The sequence below is a fragment of the Bacillus rossius genome, chromosome 3, assembly GCF_032445375.1.
Source record: "Bacillus rossius redtenbacheri isolate Brsri chromosome 3, Brsri_v3, whole genome shotgun sequence".
In the NCBI taxonomy this organism is placed as follows: Eukaryota; Metazoa; Arthropoda; class Insecta; order Phasmatodea; family Bacillidae; genus Bacillus; species Bacillus rossius.
Genome location: NC_086332.1, coordinates 33663433 through 33684719, shown reverse-complemented (window position 1 = coordinate 33684719; position 21287 = coordinate 33663433). Strand labels below are relative to the sequence as shown.

Below are 21287 nucleotides of genomic sequence, written 5' to 3'. Positions count from 1 at the left end.
CAAACAATGTGTGTGGTCACCCTGGCCGGAAATAGGAAACAGTTATGATAAGTGTATCAAAATGGCAGACAAGTAGTGGTTGTACTCACGCATTGTCCTCCAGAATTTGTGTGTTCTGAACATAACTGACAAACAATGATAGAAGCATGTAAAAAAACTAATTCCATCAGTACATTAAAATACATTAGTACATCAGTCATTTTAAAATAAGGTTACCAAAATATTAGAGAAAATAAACCATAGCCAAGAGCTGGTAATATAGTATCACACCACGTATTAATATAGGCCTAGACCACACGTTCAACTGAGCTATGAATATTTGTTTAAGATAGGACATAGGACATAAAAATACACACACCTGCCCATATTCACATACGTACTAACACAAACACATTTCTAATTCACCTAAAATAAAATTTGATTTTTAATGCACTAAGTTTTGATTAGATGATATTGCTTATTATTTTAATAGTTTTATTGTTACGACCATTAGGAATTATTAATATTAAAACAGTATAAAACAAGGTGACTATCTGCAGACGCCTGTTGGTTTATTTACTTCTTAACTAAACAATGGATTATGATGTGGTTTTTACTATCAATTAGAGAATTTATTCTGGAAGGTTCATGTGTGTAACACATTCATATTCAATTTAAAGATAGTAGAGAAATCTCTAAGTTTTGTACATTCAAGTCATAAATATACGCTTTTAGGGCACTTACATGGCTGACTTATGACATACAGTAAAACTCGCTTAAGACATTACCGCATAATACATTTTCCCGTTTATAACGTTGAAATAATTATTCCCTTGATCACATCCATATATACCTATGTTAATTATTCCTATTCAAAATGTTTGCATTTATAGATGCTTCCAGCATATAACATTTATCATTTCAGGAATAAAAAAATGTAATCAAGTTTACACTCTTAAACTTTGTTTATAATAAAATCTTTAGACAATTTTTTTCAAAACAATAACAAACATGAATGTCAAAACCTTTGCCGCACACACATGCTGTTATAATATATTTTTTTACCAATCATCTGCTTGCATTCGTATCCTTTGTGAGGCTGTTCCATCTGTACACCATTTCCCTCATTTGAGGCATAATGTCTGCCAAATACACAACAAAAATAAACCACTAGCCATTCATTGACCTGATTGCATGACATGTGATGAAACTGGTGCAGCAATATGAGGAGCTAATTCGGTTTTATTGTTTGTTGAGCACTGTGTTAAAAATTTTGTATGGTGGATGTAATGACTAACATTTTAGTTTATTCGTTATGCTATGGTTTCCATTTTTGGCCAGACTTATACTATATTTACCCATAAATTGAGCACAATTTTTCATAAAACGTGTGTTGAAAAATCATGGTATGAGGCGTATTCAAAACTTGACAACGCCGCATAGCAATGCTGCATTATGCACAGGTTTCTCCAAGCTCTACGGTTGGTTGACCTGCTATAGCTTAAAGGAACGACGGACATCTTGCATGTTGATTGTGCTTTGTGATTTTGTTTTTCTGTATAACGTTGCAATGATTGCCGAAGGTTTACGGTAGCAATTATCAACGCCTGCTGGAAAAAAATCCTAGAATGATTTTAAAAGAAAGCTCAGGATATGAAAACTCATGCCTCGGGTAGAAAAAGTCGCATATGCGTTTATGGGGGGGGGGGGGGGGGGGGGGGGGGGGGGAAATTGGTTTTGAGTGACGGTATCGCGTTAAAAAGTTTATTTAAAAGGTGAGAATTTGTAGCGTGTGCTGCATCAGCAATTTTCAATATATTTTGTTTATAATCTTTCTCACATAACATTGAATTCGATTGTCCGTGACCGATGTGTTTATGCGCTTTACTGATGTAAACAAATCAGCTGCAATCTGTAGCCATTACAATGATGACAGCTACATGTACATATTTACAATGAAGAATTGTACTGAAAATATATATAAATTTTGTAATACCCTTGAAGCAAAATTAAAGAATGCTGCAAAAACATAACCACAGAGGTTAACACCAGTACCAAGAATGCTAACTGTGCCGAAGTTAGCTCTATCCGCTGTATCTATTTATCGCCCAGTGAGACATTGTACAGAGCTTAGGACAACAGCCCACATGATTCCATGCAACTAAGGCAAATTCTGTCACTGTTTTTATTTTTACATCAAAATGTGCAATGATGCCGATAGATCTAAGGACTTTCCTACAGGTGTGTACTACATTAAAAAATAAAATTCAAGAGTTGAACACCATACAGGTAGCATTAGTCCCTCCGAGAGCCTCCAATATGTGGTTTTCAAGGTACTTGTCAAAATTCATTTTTCCCCACCCACTTTGGCCATTTGTAATGATTAGAGCTAATACATAAGGGCCTTCCTACAGGTGTCTACTACCAATTATAAAATAAATTTAGAGAGGCAAACACTGTACAGACTGCACCAGTGCCTCTGAGGGCATGTGTGGTTTTCATGGTAACTTAAAAGGTAATTAAATATTTTTAATAATTACTTAATTCAATAATAAACATTTAAAAGTAATGCGAGGCTTTTAACCAAAAACCAATATTTGTGGTAATAAAATACCCACAAATGGTCGAATATTAAAAGAGAAAGCTGAACAAACAGCGCATAACCTAAGTACTGTATGTTATTTTAATGATTTTTTTTTTTTATGTAGCAACTGATCTGAACTATTTCCCTTTTAATAAGTTTTTATCAACCAGTCCATTGAAAAATATCTCAACAGGGTTTTACTGTACATCAGCTTAATAAATTACAGAAGCAAAGACATATTTAACATTTTTATTCACTCAGCACTAAGATTAACAAAAACCAGAAATGAAGCAAAAATTTGTTGACAGTAAATACATAATTAAATGTCATCACCTTTACTTGGGTTGTTCTGAACGAGTGATGCAGCAGCAGCAGCAGCAGCAGCAGCAGCTGTTGGTGAATCACTGTTTTCCAGAGAGATCTTATCCATTTCTACACTGGAACTGTTCACATCATCTGAAAACCCCACATATTAGTTTGCTAAACTTCCATTAGGAATTGTTCAGCACACAAAAAAAAAAAGGAAATTTTTGAATATCAAACACTAGGTATAGTCTGTCATGTAACATGTCAAAAGTCAAAAGCAGCACCAATGATACCCATTTCTCAATTGTCACTGCAAAGCATCACATGTTGACATGTTGACAGAACAGTGGCAGGTGGATACATATCTTATATAATAATTATATATATATAGTGTATAATAAATAATAACAAGAGAAAGACAATGCCATGAAAGTTGAAGTTATCATACAAGGCAACACTGTTTGCAGAGGTGGATGGTTTTCTCCAATGACTGGTCAGACAAAGGGTGGATTCATGGTGACAATGGATTGGCTATTCCATTACCTCGGAAGACTTGTCGTAACCACAGGTGCTTCGATAGAAGGGTTGAGAATAGAGCCCCTACGGTACCACCAGTGTGTTCTGAGGGTAAAGAATTCAGGACATGTAGGTGGACATCCTTAGAGTTTCAGTGTACAGCACCAAGTCAACAGCACCATTGGCTGTGAACTGGGTGCACTGCTACCACAAAGTTCGACAGGAGACTATGCAGGTTTATGATTATTATTATTATGATACTACGCATAGCAGAGTATCATTTTTGTACCATCCATCATTGCTATCTAATGGTACTTGTACAAAAAGACTCCTAAATTCAAGATATTGAAATATTTTGGTATTGAAATTAGTGTCTTGTGTTGCAAATCTATTAGTACAATGTGAGGCTTTCTGAAATGATTCTGATTAAAAAATAAAATAGCATTATTTCGCAAAAACTTTGTTTTCCCACAAAAAATTATGAAATTTTGTGAATAACATTAAAAAACTACAGAATTTCTCTGTATTTCTTACTTCACAATTTCTTAGGGTCTTATAGTGAATTTTTTTATTATGTAGGGTTACTGCCTGGTAAGGTTAAAAAAAAATTTGACTAGTATTTTAAAATTAACAAATGAAAATAATAGCAATAATTACGATCATTTTCACTGAAAAAAACTAGTAAACAATAAAAATGTTAATTTTCGTATTCAAACATACAAACCTTCCAATAAATAATTATTATTTTCTTTCATACTACAGACAAACTACACATTTAAAGCACTGACCTTTAACAAATTTCCAGACTCTGTAGTTACTCAATTCCACAACATAAACCTGACCGCCATTGGCAGAGACAGCTATGTCATGAGGCTGCGCAGACCAATCTGCACCAATTGGAAACTGCTCGACAATGTCTAAGGATGTCATGTTTACAGCAAACCCACTTGCCACACGAGCGTTCTCTGGGCTGTTAATCAGGTAAAGAAGGCCCCCTGCAACATAACGCACCATATCTCAACATTCAGCAAAGTAAACCCACTTGAATTTAAATTTTTTGCTATCAGAAATACCTAAATAATTACCTGTCCGAGGCATGAAAATATTACTGAAACACTATTCAAGTACTGAAATTTTTTAAATTTTACACAATTTTTGCAGTGAAGAGGTCAAAATAATTAAAAATACTATAGTACTTGGACTGAAGCAAAAACAATGAATCTAATAATATAATCCTTAAGTAAGGAGGAGCATACAGAGTGCCATGCAGGTTACGAACCTTGTGCTTTTGTGTAAGCCACACCATATATCTTGCTGCCAATGCTCTTGGATTGAATCTGCAACACGAATGAGGCGTTGTGGCAGTTGTAACACAACACGCGGCCGTTCTCACGATCCGCAACGCACAGCTGCTGCCTGTCCTCTGCCAGTGCGAGTGCGTGAGGCACGTTGAACGAGTAGTGCAGGTTCGGTGGAGGAGCTTTCAACAGCCCACCACATGCCAATTAGTGAGAAGTACCAAAAAAGGTACCTAACTCAGTGCTATTAGTATGTGCTTACATTTCACTTGTACGTTATAGTATAGTGCATTGCAGCTGCATAACTTGCTCTGAATATATTATTATGACCTGCAACTTTGTACACATGGATGATGAATATAAATACAGATTTTTATTGGAAGAGAGTGATGATACATTTTTTTGTAAAAGGGATAACTTGATTGAATGGAAACATTTCTTAGTGTAAAATTTCCTTGTTAACTACGTTTTTTGTTTGTGTGACGGCAATAAAAAAAACCAGCTTGGTATGCGAGCTTACACGTGAGCAAGCCACATTAAATCGGCCATGGGAGAAAATCTTTCCGCAAATCTACACCAGTGAATTTTAAAGTTTACCCTTGTGATTCATTTACTGTCTTGGTGAAACATAATTTTATTGGGGATTGTAGTCTCTTATTATATTAATTATATAAAAGCCTCTCATATGAATCTTAAAAAATAATGAAAATGCAGGGGAGAGCAACCTAAATTGGACCAGCGCTTAAATTGTACCACATTTGCATTTCTACCAAATTACACTTTTTTTCACTGGCAACAAAAAAAAAATTGGCGGACTGCAGGGCCACTAACACTCCGCCATTTTGCATCGACAGTGGACAGATATTACGACTGAGATAGAAAAAATTTTTTTTTGGGCTGTATTGATGTTAATTTTTGCCTGTGTTGTCCAAAGAGGTTGTTCATCGTAATGGCAAGTCATAATTTTTTAAGATATTCCATAAGATAGCTTGTTTTATAGTTTTAAGTACCGGTAAACAAACAAAACTGTAGAGGTTGTGTTCTTATTTTTCATGATGAATTGTAAATCTACCATTGTCCGTATATCGGATCAATCCCAAGTTCCTAAACTGTACCGGTCCAATTTCTGCAACCTCTTTTGTTATAAAATTTAAATTAATTTTAAATCATTTCAGTTGGTGACTGCTGACGGCGAGAATAAAAAGGAATACTATACATGGAGTAAATAAGACTTACAAAGAGCATTGTCGGCTTATAAGAAAAAATAAATGGGCATCAATGTCATCTCCAGACATTATCAAGTGCCAAAAGCAACCATTTTGCATCATACTAAACTGCATAATAAATTTGCTAATAATTATGTTACACATAAAGGAAGACCAACAGTTTTCTCCTTTGAACAGGAAAAGGAGCTTGTAGACCAACTTCTGCTTCTGTAAAACCACATGTTTGGGTTAATGATGTGCGGCATTTAGCTTGCCAAATTGCAGAACTATACAAAATTCCTCATTCATTTAATAGAGATAGAGAGCAGCAAGTAGGCGTTGGTACTATGCTTTTAAAAAGACACCCAGAAATCAGTCTTTGTCAACCAGAGAGTACTTCACTTAATAGCGTTAAGGGGCCCGCCTCGTCAGGGGTGTATGTGTGTTAGTGAGGCGGGATGATAAGCGTGACGCTCGCTGGTGCTTCCAGCGCGGTATAGCCTCTAGCGCAAGTCTCTGAACTGGCGCGCATTCGTCTCGTCGTCACAGGATAACAGTGAAATTTGAGCGGTGACCGTAACATTATATGGCGGAGAAATGAAGATAAAGGTGTTATGCAAGTCCCTTAAGTGCTTTCAAGAATCTGTACTGATTGTTTTATGCCTAAAAATTACTCTGAAAACACGCGTTTTAGCCATTTTAACGCTTCTAAAAATACAGTTTAAAAACTTAATCCGAAATTAAAAGTACTTTTCGGCCCTCAGCGAACTCTTAAATGCTATTCGTAAATAGGCCCCACTCGGATGTGTTGAGTAGTTTTGAAATCGCGTTGTTTTTCCTGAAGCTCTGCACACCGTATGTGTGCCCAGGTAGGCGGGGCCCTTAAAGAGTTTAATTGTGAGAACGTGTTCAGTTTTTTTACAATTTACTTGAGAATATTAACGATAATTTAATCCAGGCCAGCAACATCTTCAATGTAGACAAGACAGGTATTTCAACAGTACAAAAAAAAAAAAGGCCCACAAAGTTGTGGGATTAAAAGGTAAAAGACAAGTGGTGAGCACGGGATCAACACAACTACAGTATGCTGTGCCAGTCTGGTCAATTTATTCCACCGATGTTGATTTTAAAAAGAAAAAGACTTTGTTAAGAATTAGCTGATGGCTCCCCGGCAGACAGTGTTGGCAATCTCTGACACTAGCTACACTAATTCAGGTTTATTTATGGAGTGGCTTAAGCATTTCATTGCCATTGTAAAGCCAACACAAGACAAAAAAGTGTTGCTTCTGTTAAATGGGCATACGACCCACACAAGAAACCTTGAAGCGCTAATGCTGGCAAGAGAAAATGGGATAATTATGGTGCATCTTCCTGAGCACAACACAAATCGCTTGCAACCTTTGGATGTGTAATTCTTTAAGCCATTAAGCACCTTTTATATTCAAGGAGTATAGAAATGGCTTCGGACAAACCCCGAAAGGCAAGTTACTCAATATCAAATTGCATGATTATTCGGAGAAGCCTACGAGCAGCTACCATAAGCAATGTAACAAACGGAATCTGGTGTGCTGGAGTCTGACCAGTAGACAGAAACGTGTTCCCATCACACCTGTTTGAAGCAGCAGATGCCCTTAATGAAACTCAAAGTGAAATGAGAGATGAATTGATTCCATTGGCTTCAAGTTCTGTGAAAGAAAAAGAAAATGATAAAAATCAACTGCATAATACCTTGGAACCCCAGCCCTCCATCTCAACTAAAAAATTATGAAATCACTGACAATTTTGTCACCTGTTCCAGAGAATAAGAAAGAAGAATAGCTGTACAAAAAGCTGCTGAAATAACATCATCCCCGTATAAATTATCTTTCGAAGAAAGTATCCAACAAAAAGAAAAAACTGACAAAAAAAACACAGCTAAAACATTGAACACTAACTAACAAAACATAGTGAAGAAGACTTTGAAACAAAAAAGGTCAATTTCCAGCAGTTCAAATGACTCCGATGATGTAATTGAACATGTGTGCGCTTCGTGTGGTAAACATTACTTCGACAAAAGTGGATCCCAAGTGTTGCAAATGCATGTGGTGCAAGAGATGGCTACATGAGACCTTCAACACAAACCCTGACATATGTGGTGATTGCTTTAATTAATATTATTATCCTATTCAGTAGTTATTCTTGTTGATTATTTGACAGTTTTGAGTTTCTAATGACTTTACAATATGTTAGAAAGCTTGATTTATTGTGTTCATGTTGATTAAGTAAAATTTCCAAAGACTTCCTAAAGTAATATTGTTCCTTTTTGAAAGACTGATTACTTTTAAAGAATAAATATAAATTAATGATCCTAAACTGTGTATATTTTTGTTAATATCAGTTTTTTTTTAGATTTGGTACAATTTAGGATCCTGGTGGTCCAATTTAAGATACAGGTTGCATTAATTAGACCGAATGAGCTTTTATAAATAATTATTTTTTACTAGTTCCGACTATGCTACATTATTAACAGATTGATATTATCTAGCTACTAAATCAAGTTATATTATGAGTCATGTTTCATTTTTATAGCTTCACAGGATTCAGTGATGTGCCATTGTCAAAAGTGGTCGAATATAGGTTACTGGCCTCTATTATTATTATTATTATTATTATTATTATTATTTTAAGAGTACAGTTACTAAGTGAACAATATCATTTAAATAATAATAATAATGTTTCTTCATACAAACTTTACTACTCCTTTTCATCCCTAGGGTACTCAAGGAATATTTTCTTCAAAATTTCAAATCTCTAGATCCACCAGTACTGTTTTTAAAGGTATTATTATTATTATTTTATAATATTTATATTTCTTGTTTATTTAATTTTCATTAATTTGAAAAAGTTACCAGCCATTATATTTTTCAAAAAGTTGAAAACAGTAAATTCAAAATGTGATTAGATAATGAAAACAAAATACGAAGAAACATTTTTTAATAACTTACTTGTACATGTGAAAAATTCATAATTTACGCATCATGCAAAGGATGTCAGAAGGTGAGGGATAGTGTTAATGGAAAGGAGATGGTTATGGCGCTACCAGTTGTTTATTAACAAGTATTTTTTTTTAAATTCTACATAAATCTTATATCCTCTCTTATACCACTATTTTATCTCTATTTTATACCTAAATCTTAAACCTATCTAGTTATAACTGAACAATTTGTGTTTTAAACATTTTATGGTTAAAAATATGAATGTTATTTTTAATTTATAATTAACTAGCTGCAGTACCCGGCTTTGCCCGGGCTGAACACCGGGTGATATATTGTCTGCGAGTTACAGCAAAATGGATAGCGATATGTCCAGTGTGTTGGACATTAATAAATGACACATAATTGCTGTTTGTGTATCTGTGACATGGTTTTCTGTTTACCCATGGCGATCGGTTGAAAGGTTTAGAAGTTGATGCGCTACAGTGCCATCTAGCGGCGAGTTACAAAAAAAAGAAAACATAAAAACCTTCTTCATGATAAAAACACTTCGATGTGCCAACTTTCATGGCGATCGGTCAAACGGTGTAAGAGTTTATCGACGTCATACATGCCAACATCCAATTATATATATTCTTATATTTCAAAATTTTGGGGCTTTCACTTTTGCGGAAAGTGGATGTTCAGGACCTCGAATGGTTTGGAACACTCCATCTCGAAATAAATTATATTTGAAATTCCTGAAATTTTAGAGATTTTGGGGCTTTGTCACCAGAGGGGGAGGGGTGATTTTGAGGACCCTGAATGGCAGGGAAACACTAAAAATCGAAAGAGAATGATTTTTGAAATTTTCTGAATTTTGGGGCTTTGACCCCTGAGAAGGGGGGAGGGGGTTATGTTGAGGACCCCGAATGGCTCGTAAACACTCCAAATCGAAAGAGAATAGGTTTTCGAAATTTTGGGAAATTTTTTTTATTATTGGGTCTTTGACTCCTTGTGGGGGGAGGGTAGTTTGAGGACCCCGAATGGCTCGGAAACACTCCAAATAGTAAAAAAGTATACTTAAATTTAAGAAATTTTTCGTAATTTTGGGGTTTTGCACTCCCCCCCTCCCTCAAAATTGGGTGGGAAGTAGACTTTGGGTAAAAGTTCCACCATGCCCCAGACACTTTAGTTGGTAATGACTTAATTATAATACAATTTCCTCCAATTTTTCAAAATTTTGTGGCATTCACTTTTATGGAAGGAGAGGGAGTGGAGGTTCAGGACCTGGAATGTTTCGGAACACTCCACCTCGAAAGAAATGATATTTGAAATTCCTAAAATTATCAAAATTTTGGGGCTTTTTCCCAGAGGGGGGGCGGGGGGTTCGAGGACCCTGAATGGCTCGAAAACACTTAAAATCGAAAGAGAAAGATTTTTAAAAATTTTGAAACTTTCGAAATTTTGGGGCTTTAACCACCTGGGGGAAGGGGGACCCCGAATGGCACGGAAACACTCCAAATCGAAAGAGATATAAAGGAATATAAGAATGTAGGCATTTACTGTACTCCTATCTACCATAATAATAATATTGACAAATAGAAAAACTTATTACCTACCTATGAATAATGATTTTTTTCTGCAAATTAAATTGTAATATACAAAAACGGTATTGAAAATTGAAACAAATATGGCGACACTACAAAGTGTCAAGATCTTTATTTTTTTCTTACTCTCTACTTAGTTCCTTACAATAGAAAAACGTAACGTAATGGCTTGAAAGCTATTGCTCGGCAGGCATAGAGGAATGACACCAACAGTTTGTATATCTATGACACACATTACATAAAATTAAGATATATTTTTTAAACCCGTTTAAAGATTATTTTTTTAGACAAAATATAGCCTATGTCCATCCCCAGGATAATATCTATCTCCTTGACAAATTTCATTACGATCCGTTCAGCCGGGAAAAAGTAACAAACAAACAAACAAACAAACAGACAGACAGACAGACAGACAGAGTTACTTTCGCATTTATAATATTAGTATGGATATAAAAATAGTTTCACTATGTGGTGGTTACAAAGCCCATTAAATATTCAAATGGCCATGTTTTCACACAGACATGTTCTTGAATGATGAAATTAAAAATGCACTTGCCGTCCATTTTACGAATTTCAATGAATCCACAGTTGATCTCAAAGTTTAGGTCCTGCCCTCAATAGTTTGGCCCCAAACCTTACTCATGCGGGGAGGGTCCGAGCCAGGGCTCACTGATTTGTGAATTTTATTATGTGAATATTTAAACTGAATATATTCAATTTAGTGAAGTGTAAAGTAAGTTAGTTTAATATATTTAAACAGGAATATTTTTAAAAGAATCATTTTTGAATTGTATTTACTGTAGTGTGTGGGTTGTGATTTAAATTTATGTCCTTCAATAGCAACATTAGGAAACATTTAGTAACGTTTACATCCAAATTTCATCCTTTTTCTTTATTCTCTTTTGTGTGTTCAGAGCACATGGCTCCGGCAGCTATTTTGAATCCCCTGTAGTCAGCCATTAATATACCGTTTTCCCTAAAGTTTGTAACAGTCTCTACAGTTGTGAACAGTGTCTCACCAAGTGTATGCAGTGATTTGCCATAAAAAAGTTAACTTTATTGAAAAATTTGAAAAAAAAAAAAAAAATCTTCTGAAAATAAATAAAAAGTAGCATAAATAATTACTCAATAGAATTTCAATAAATGTTTCTTTAATTCAAAAACTCACCAAATTATGTAATCTGTTTAAATATATTTAACTTCTGTAATTAATACGTAGTTTAATATACAAAAACATAAAATAAAAAGATTAAAAAAAAAAAAAACAAAAAAAAAACAGTACCAACGGGTATTGTTCTGGAGCCAGTAAATTGCCAGACAATTTGCTGGACCACTGACTTGACAATTCATGAAAAATATTCCTCAAAGTTTACTTTAAAATCTTTAAAGAGCTTTATCTCACTTCCTAGGGTCCAATCAGGCAAGATATTTTAGGAAGTTAAAAGGAGCACTTAACTACTACTCAACACATTTAAGTAAAATCGATGAACCCCGACTTTGACCCTCCCCTTGTACGACAAGGGGACTAGACTTCAGGAGATTTCACTCAAAAGAGAAATATGTGTTTCCTTGTGATAAATGTTAAGGCAGCCAAACTATAACTCGCAAATTATTTTATGAACTGTGACATCTGTGTCATGTCACATTTGGTGGCTCTTGTTTTTGTGTACCGGTGCGGTGTTACTTACCGTTAGCCGTGTGACGGCACGAGACGTAAACACAGCTATGGTGTCTTGGCCGGTGTGGATCTAGGAGCGCGGGCGTGTTTCCGGTTGTCAGGATCTAGAGCGACTCGTGCGCGCTTCAAGTTCTGATCGGCAGTTTTCGGTACGCGGTGTCTGCGTATGTCTTTTGTTTTCCTTTTTGGTGGGTTGAGGTTGGCACCTGTGGCACCCTGGGCTGTTGACGTGGTTCTCTGGGGAGTGTCTGTGTGCTAAGAGCCATGGCCTGAGGGGGTTACAATTTTCGTGCCGACGGAGTGACTGCGTAATAAAATCCATGGCTTTAACTTTGTGTGGAAGTTTGGAAATCCTTGGTGGAGTATAATAACTTAAGTTACGGGAGGTTTTGCTCTGTCGGTTACCTACCGTATAAACCCACGTACCACCCGCACCTTTTAAAACAAAATCAGGTTCGAAAAAGTAGGGTGCGGGTGTTACGTGGGTCTTGGGCCATTTTTGCACAGTGACGAAATAACGCAGGCGCGACTGGAGGTTGCTGCGATAGACAAGAGGGGTAGGGGAAAAGGATGGAAAGGAAGCGGCAGACAGTCAAGGTCACATTCCTCACAGCGTTGTCACACTGCAGCTTCGCTGGTTACAAACGCGTGCTCCCACGCACTGTCCTATCCTCATTTGCAAAGTACCCAGTGGTTTTACATGTGTGTTGGCTGCAAGTATTGTAATGAATCGTAAAAAAATGCATTCTTTCACAGTTGTGGAAAAATTAAAAATACGTAATCAGTGAAACGGAAGAAATCTGTAACCGTGCTGTTGGGCGAATATATGATGTTGACGAATCATGTGTGAGGGATTGGAGGAAAAGTAAAGACAAACTGCTTTCGGCCAGTGGCGATAGAGGAAAAACTCTACGACTACATGCAGGACAGACGGCAATTCGGGTACGCTGTAAGCACGGAAATGTGATCGCTTAAAGGCGCTGCAAATTGCTCGTGAACTTGGCGTGGGTGAAGACTTTAAAGCAAGTAGGAACTGTTGCGCAGACTCATGGTAAGAAAGGGTTTGTCCATGAGGCGGCGTACTACAATCTGCCAGCGTTTACCGACAAGCTACGATGAGAAATTAATAGCATTTCAGAGGCATGTGTTAAAGCTGCGGAAGCTGTAGAATGCCACATTTAGGCAAAAGGTTTTTTATTATGCATGTAATAAAAATAGTTTTTATCATGCATGGCTAGGACTCGCGTGCTTTATCGTTTATTTGTTTGAACGAGGTCATTGCCCAGCGCACGATAATGGACGCGGAAGATTGTAACTGTAAATAGCTGGGAGCTGGGCAAGGTCACGCGCACATACAGCATGTTTTTCTCGATCGCGTGCGCCGATGCCACGTTCTACTCTCGCGATGTTGCCACATTGCAGTTGCCTGCCTTCTGTACACTTTTAACACAAATGCCGAGGCCGTAATAAGTAGCATAGTACTTTTTTGGTAATTCTTTACGATTTGTTACTGTTTGAAAGAAATCACGACTAAATTATTTTTTTTCCATGCAGATTTGCAATAAAAACATTTTTTCCCACCATGGCATTCTAAAAATAAGGGTGCGGGTCTTACCCGGGAGCGGGTGGTACGTGGGTTTTTATACGGTAATTTTCGAGTGCAGCAGCGTTCTACGCAGTTATTACCAATGAGTATAGATATTTTCTTTTTTAGTAAATTGGAAATTTTATCTTTCTGTTGTGCGAGCCTAGTCGCTAATGTCGTAGGTGTCAAATGCTGCAGTGCGTGCTGCTGATCCTCCTTCAACCCGGTTGAAGCTTAGTGCGAGGAAGTGTAAATGTTAGGTTTTCGGGCTTCTACAAATTTGATTTGCTTCATGCAATTATTTGATGTCAAGTCTCGTTATGAGTCGTTACCTATTTGGATAATTATAATTTTGCTATTTCTGAAAACTTCCCCGCTTATTAATTATTGAGTGGTTTCTGGAGACATGGTTTACTTTTGGACTCGAAAAGGAAAAGATTTCAATTAAGTGTATGGAAAGCCGTGTCAACTTATAAGTAATTTTGAGAAAACGTTTATAATAACGTTAATGGAAATTGTTAATATTTTGTACCCTTCATGCGAGTTATGCACACTGGGTAATATTGTTAATAATAACATATTATTGTAATTTTTCCACATTTTTTTTATGTTATAAATTTTTATATAGGTATCTATATCAAGTCAATTTAGAAAAGTTTCTAGTTAGGTGCTCGATAGGGTAAAGCTTTATTTGGTACGTAATTTCTGAGGCAGAAAATTGGCTGTGAACTATTATAATAATTGTAATTAAATTTTCTCTTTGCTGCCTGATGATCATGAACATTCCAACTGTACTGGAAGAGTTTGAGGCAACAAGTAATTAATTTACCAAAAAATGAATGAGTAAATTAACCGAACTGAGCACCAAATTTATTGTGGCAAAGGTGGTAAAGGTATACCTTAAATAGATATTTTGTACCTGCGCGTAGATTGTGTATTGCTTAGGTCCGTTGAATATTGTATATTTATATATATATTTTTAAGTGCAGTTTTAAGTGATATTGTCATTTAACCTTTTTGTATTTAATATTTATAGTAAAGATTTTGATGTTAACTAAGTCAGTAAGGGAACAGGGATCTAGTTCATGTGCTTATTATTTTATTGCGTTATTTACTCTAGTCAAGAGGGGCGAAGCCTGCTGTACCCTGTTCTTAATAGTTTAATTTAATATATATTGTTTGGCACGTACTGCTCATGATTTTTCTATGTTTATATAACTTTTGCTTATTCACAAAGGATTGTTCCCTAACCAAAGAATATGTAACATTAGGAGGATATTTATTTGTTTTGGTATGTTCTTGGAGAATTACATAACTAACTCACTATTTCGCTGTCAACTCATTGTATCCTGCCTTCTGCAAGCTTTTGGTCAAAGCAGGTGAAGGGGTACAGAACATATGATGAAAATATACCTGCATAGAGTGTGCTCCTTCCCCACTGCAGTATCCATGTGCCATTCTTGGAGAACTTAATTATTCTACTGTTGCAGTAGCCATCGGACACGAAGAAGTCTCCCGTGGTCTTCATGACCGCAACGTCGGTAGGCTTGCAGAAGAAGCCCCTGTCGCTCGAGGGTGTGAAACGACCACCGAGCGCCAGCAAGGGTCGTGTGCCTCCACCCGGCGAGAACTTCAACACCTGGTGGAGAGCTACGTCTGTGACCCACACATTGTCTTCAAAGTCCACGGTTAGGCCGTGCGGCATGTAGAAGCTGAGATCAACAAAAAAAACGAAAAGGCAGTCATGGGGACTGTCGACAGAAGTGAAAACTTAAAACTTTGGTTTTAAATGTGTAATATGACATCATTTCTACGTCAAATGATTTGGTTATTATATCACTAGCATGTCGGTGACGCGAACCCATAAGTTTCGCCCCTACCGAAAATCGCTCAACGCTGCTAAAGAAGTTTTCACTTCAAAAATCATCAACTACACATCCTTTACAAGAGATACAACTGCTATTTCAAAATACCTTTTAAGACTACTTCACTTATTGGTTATTTACTAATTCCAGATTCATATATATATATATATATATATATATATATATATATATATATATATATATATATATATATATATATATATATATATATATATATATATGAATATATATATATATATAAAAGGAAGGTGAAAGTACAGTTGTAAGCATCACCCAGCAATGGGAAAACAAAAAATCAGCCCCTAGTGAGTGACCACAACATGACCTCTTCGGCAGGAATGAAATTTAACTATGAATATCTGTCACACACAAAAAAAAAAAAAAATTTGCAATGCTTGAATGGTAGAGGTGGGTGAGCCTACAATTTACACACTCGAGTCAAGCTGAGTTTTGAAAACTAACACAGACCCGACCCAAGCTCAAGCTTTCTGCAAAATATTTATTCCAGCCAAACTCCAGCCACCAAAATTTTCAAGCGCTAGTTAATGTAAATTCAAGTTTTTAACAAGGAACCATATATTTCCAGGTCTTAATTCAACCTTATAGCTTATAGGTTATACAAAAAAACTCATGTTTTTTAATTTATTAGTAACTAAATTTCATAGCTATCATCAGAAAAAAAACATACGGCAATGGTTATTTCATCAGTTTTCTCTACCATTTTATAAAATTAATGGACGAATTTGCAATCAGTGCAATAATATTGTGGAACAGATGTGGAAATGGAAAATGTAAAGCACATGAGTGCAAACTAGTGCATAATCATACACCTACTGTATTGGAAAAATTTGAGATCAATTTCATAACTTTCAAAATACCTTTTTAGAACTGACTGTAACCAACTACACACTTCCCTCTGAGTTCAAGTCGAAACATCTGTTAGTGATTTGCTGTCATGATTAGTTCAAGTTATTACAGTAGATTGAGAAATTCAACTATTTTTTGCACGTGGCTGAAAATATATAAATGTTATGTCACCAGGAAGATGATTTTAACACGCTTGGTCCAAATAATGTAAACATTGAACTGTTTGAAGAACCTCTTCATAAAATGGTTTACTGTGGTCATGTGTATTACTTTACAAGATATTTTGCCAAACAAATACTGGATTTACCAGAAAATAATGCGACTGAAAGTAATGTGACCCTAAACATTTTGATTATGATTTTTATGAAACAAAATCCATGGATTTGAAATCACAATACTAGTGCATTTCACATGAAAATTATTTAAATTATTCAATTTATTTCACATTTACTAGCACTTTCTGGTACCACTTTTCTTAGTAGAGTGATTTACATAGTCTCCTTTGAAACAACATGTGGCAGTCACAGTGAAGAGAAGCAGAAACAACCCAGTGACACACTCCATTCGCACGTATCCTATGCTGCATCTCTCATCTGTCAACCTGTGCAGAGGTTCAGAGAGCCCCAGACTAAAGTGGCATAAGTGATTTAGTTTACAGGCACAGCATGTAGTTTTTCAACTAAGCTGTTCCGAATGGCAGAAGACAAGTTTGTGATTATAATACCACCCCTATTTTTAGCTTCCGTGGTTTTTGTAAAAATCATAGCATTATATTCAGATAAATACGGTATCATTGTCATTTCACCATGGAAGTGATTCACCTATTTTATTGTAGCTATTTACATACGTATTTAAAATGGTTAAATGTGTTAAAAAAATTAAGATATATCAGCTTAAATTTTTTTATGCGATGCTGGGTCTATGATACGTATGTCATTGACTGCAAAATGTTATAAAAGGTTAAACATAAACATCACATGTGTTTTCTGACGAGCAAACATAGATTGTAAACACACACAAAACTCAGATGTGCCCCTTTAATTGTGCACACAAATGTAAATGCTATATCAAACATATTCTGTTAATGCACAATCATTGTGATGGCTTAAAAATAACAAGCCAGGCAAGTAGGCCTCAACTACTGACCTGAAGTTCGGCAGAATTTAAAAAAAAGTGCTCGATCTTGAAGCCGATTTGAACAAAAGAAGTTTGGGCTCACTAGACTCAAGTTTTCAAAATACAATACTTCTCTATTAAAATGTTGAATAACTGTAAAAAAAAAAAATAGAAGAAAAATAATGAATGAAAATACTATAACCCAACATGGAGACTGAAGACGAGTATTAAATTCACTGACTTATAAACATGTTTAAAGTAACTGAATTAAAAGGCAATACAATATATAAAAAAACCACAATAATATTAATTAGATTAACTATATGGTAAATAGTATTATTGGTAGAAGTGGGTGTTGGTAGTAATATGTCACCTTGTATTGATTGCACTTGGTTGTGAAAAAATGTGGTTTCATTGATAAATCTCCGGCTCCGGTCAGCATTGCGAGATAAAATATACCAGTTTTTAAGTTAATCATAAGCAAAATGTTTCATCAAAATCGGTGCAATAGTTTCTGCGCGATACTCAGACAAGTATTCAATAAAAATAAAAAATTCAAAAATAAAAAATTTTAATTTAAACTATTTTTAACTCAAATAAAAAAAATATATCTATATGATGATACCAAATTGATATGGATTAACTGCGTGGTTTTTGCTAAAAAGGGATGAGTAAATTAATGTTCTTATAATATTAATATACATGTTAGTACAACTTACAGGCTACTTCCCCATTCCTTCACCACTTCCCCAGTCGAAGAATTGAACACCACGATGGTGTTATTTCTGATGGGACCCCAGTCCTCGTGCAGGTACTTGTTGTCCGGCGAGAACGTGTCTTGGTTCCAAACTCTATCCCCACGATGGAATACTAAGACATTGCCATGGCTGTCCAAGTCGACGGCGGATAACTGGCCCATTAGCTTCCGTGGGTTAGGCCAGTTTTCCACCAAGTTCAGTGCTGGAAAAAAAAAAAAAAAATTAATGTACAAAGGAAAACGCAACTCTTATTTTCTGTAACCAGCGTGAAAAGCATGAGATTCAAAACTGTCGACATGTTGGCTCTGATCGGAGTTAATGATACAAAGGTCCCGGGTTTGATTTTAGGCCAGGTAAGAGAATATTCACTTGGAAAAAATTTCCTTCCTGGGTTCAGGACAGAGTGTTGTGTTATCTTTTCACCTCCATACTTGTAAAAGGCAAAGAAGAACCACTGCAGATTCACCTCACCTAGTTCGCCCTAGCCATGCATGGTCATTTTTGCAGTGGTGATGACTTGGGTACGATCAAGCATGCGGACTGATCACCCTTATCACTGTCAACTAAAAACTAAAGACTGTTCACTACCACCATTGTTATTTTATCTCAATTACAGCCAAATTAAAGCATTATGACAGCAAATCTCAGTTAACTATGTCATTTACTGGTCAAACACATTTTTTTCTTAAGGTACATTTGCTGCTCTCAAAAGAATTGTAAAGTCGGCACTCATTGGTTCAGCACATTCTGTATAAAATCGGCAACGATTGAACCTTCCGTATTCAGATTATTTCACGTACATTTTGGTGTTTGTTGACCACTGAAGCAACATGATATTAGAGATTTTTTTAGGTTACACTTTTATTTTTTCTTGCCATAGATCATCTTCGTTCTTTGAATGGTTCTTCCAATGGGAATGATTGATTTAAGATTTTTTTTGGACATAAGCCATTGCTTGTTACACTATACGTCATAAGAAGCCTTAAAAACGGACAAAAAATATGAATATGCAGCAAACACACAGAAAAAAAGCCAAAATGAGCCGAAATAATAAAAAAAAACCATAAACACAAAATTGGTCATAAGATTATTACAGCCCAGACGGGCATAGTTAGCTGATAATGATGAAGATATAGTCTATTTCCTTGTTTTCCCCCGGTTTAAAAAACACCATTTCAATTCCCTGTATTCCAGATTTTTCCAGTCTGTGGGAGCCCTGCCAAGGCATAAAACACTTGTTGTGACTAGGGATGTAAGGGAGCGAACGAATTAAATGTCGGAGTGGGCGCCACCATGTGATGTGGGCACGTGGACCCGGCGGAGACTCTCTTCAGGGCGTGACGTGACCAGTGTAGGGCTAGGCTCGGTTCCCTTAGCACGCGATATCGTTACAGTGAGCTCTTCAGGAGTCCTACACGCCTCGAGGTTCAGGAGCAGGGACACGTGGTCACTCGACTAAAAATCACACGTTCGACGTACTCCTTTTATTTCAGCAACGTTACAACACGTCTGCAATCGCGCTACACCTACATACACTATGAAACTGTTAAAACGCCAACGGCGGGAGAGAATAAGTTTACAGGCTGACCAGGTCACCTCGTGGCCTGGCCTCGTTAGTTTAGGACGCGGTTCGTGATTAAATGTTTGAATTGAACTTAAATATTTATTAAAACGAGTCGGCCACCCGGAGTAGGCCTCGCAGATACAAAAAAGGTTTAAGAATGATAAAAAGTTCGGCGGATGTTAAAAGATCAGTTGATTAAGAAAAATGTAAAGTTGCGCGGTGCTCACCAAGCATCTTACCCCGGGTGACGAACGGAAGCGACTGAAGAGGCTAGGGCAGCATGGCGGCCGGAAAGCGCTGGATTTACCGTTAGTCTCTCCTGTTATTTATTAATACATATTTTAACTAAAACAAATACACTAAAAATTCTATAATAAAACTATAACAAAGTTTCCTTAATTATTGAAGTTGAGTATTGATTATTTTAATTATGATTATGGTTCAAACTAGTTGCGGGTAATTCCATTGCCTGCCGCGTGGGGCACTGCGTCGTCCTTACAACTAGCACTTAAAACATAAACACTTAGGGAATATTATTTAAAGAAAAGACAGGTAGGTAAACCTAAAAATTGAATAATAAAATAAAAGGGGTCGTGGCACAGACTTTACTCCCGCCTCTTGTCGGCGCCTCACACGCACACACACACCTGCACACGGGGCGGGAGGTTTGAAATAGAGGGTGGTGGTGGGAGGAGAGGGGTGGCGACAGCGTGAGGCACATCGGGCTTAGGGAGGGCATAGCCCCGGTCGACGTCACACTTATATTATCGTCATGCCCACAGCTATTTCCAATATGCAGTTTGATGCTTAGTTAACTTTTATAAACTAATGAATGAAAACAATGTTGACTGAACAGTACACTAGAACTGACATTGTATAAATTTCCAAAGGCTATTACTATGCCGACACACTTACATGAATGACGAGGTGTCGAGGCCTTCTGTTGCATGCTGCCTTGAAGGAGCCTGGAAGCTGACGACAAGAAATCACTGATCCTAGCCGGTGGCCTCGCTGCACTGCCCCAGGCAACGTTCCTGGCACTCTGCTGGTCCCCTGTACCGTAGTCTGGACCGTCAACCCCACCATAGTCGAACGGCTGCTGGGGTGGATATTTCTGTGGGCGGTGCTGCCTGGGGTAGTGTTGCGCCCCTACCTCTTCTTGCTACACAACAGCATGTGCTATCTATAATGAAGCCTTTCTTGGGATCTAGTTGTTAGATTTTTGTTGAAACAACTGCCACATAACCTCAGTTTGACCACAATGTAAACCGTCACTATGTTTACAGTTTTTTTTTATTTTTATTTTTTTCATTTTTTTATGAGATTAGATGTGCAAAATTGATGTAATTTATTTAAAATGTTTTATGTTAAAAAAAAGTAAGAG

The 21287-nt window shown here is 36.5% G+C and overlaps 1 protein-coding gene across 2 annotated transcripts in view; it reads right to left on the bottom strand.

Annotated features, from left to right (window-relative positions):
- The window catches only part of LOC134530494 (peptidyl-alpha-hydroxyglycine alpha-amidating lyase 2), a 52986-nt gene that overhangs the window by 15993 nt on the left and 15706 nt on the right, over window positions 1-21287 (bottom strand). For both annotated transcript variants that reach the window (XM_063365358.1, XM_063365359.1), the window contains exons 3-8: window positions 20819-21065; window positions 18301-18541; window positions 15126-15424; window positions 4665-4865; window positions 4174-4380; window positions 2897-3019 (exon numbers count right to left, since the gene is read on the bottom strand). In XM_063365358.1, coding sequence (XP_063221428.1) covers window positions 2897-3019; window positions 4174-4380; window positions 4665-4865; window positions 15126-15424; window positions 18301-18541; window positions 20819-21065 — 1318 coding nt within the window. The remainder of the gene's footprint in view (window positions 1-2896; window positions 3020-4173; window positions 4381-4664; window positions 4866-15125; window positions 15425-18300; window positions 18542-20818; window positions 21066-21287) is intronic.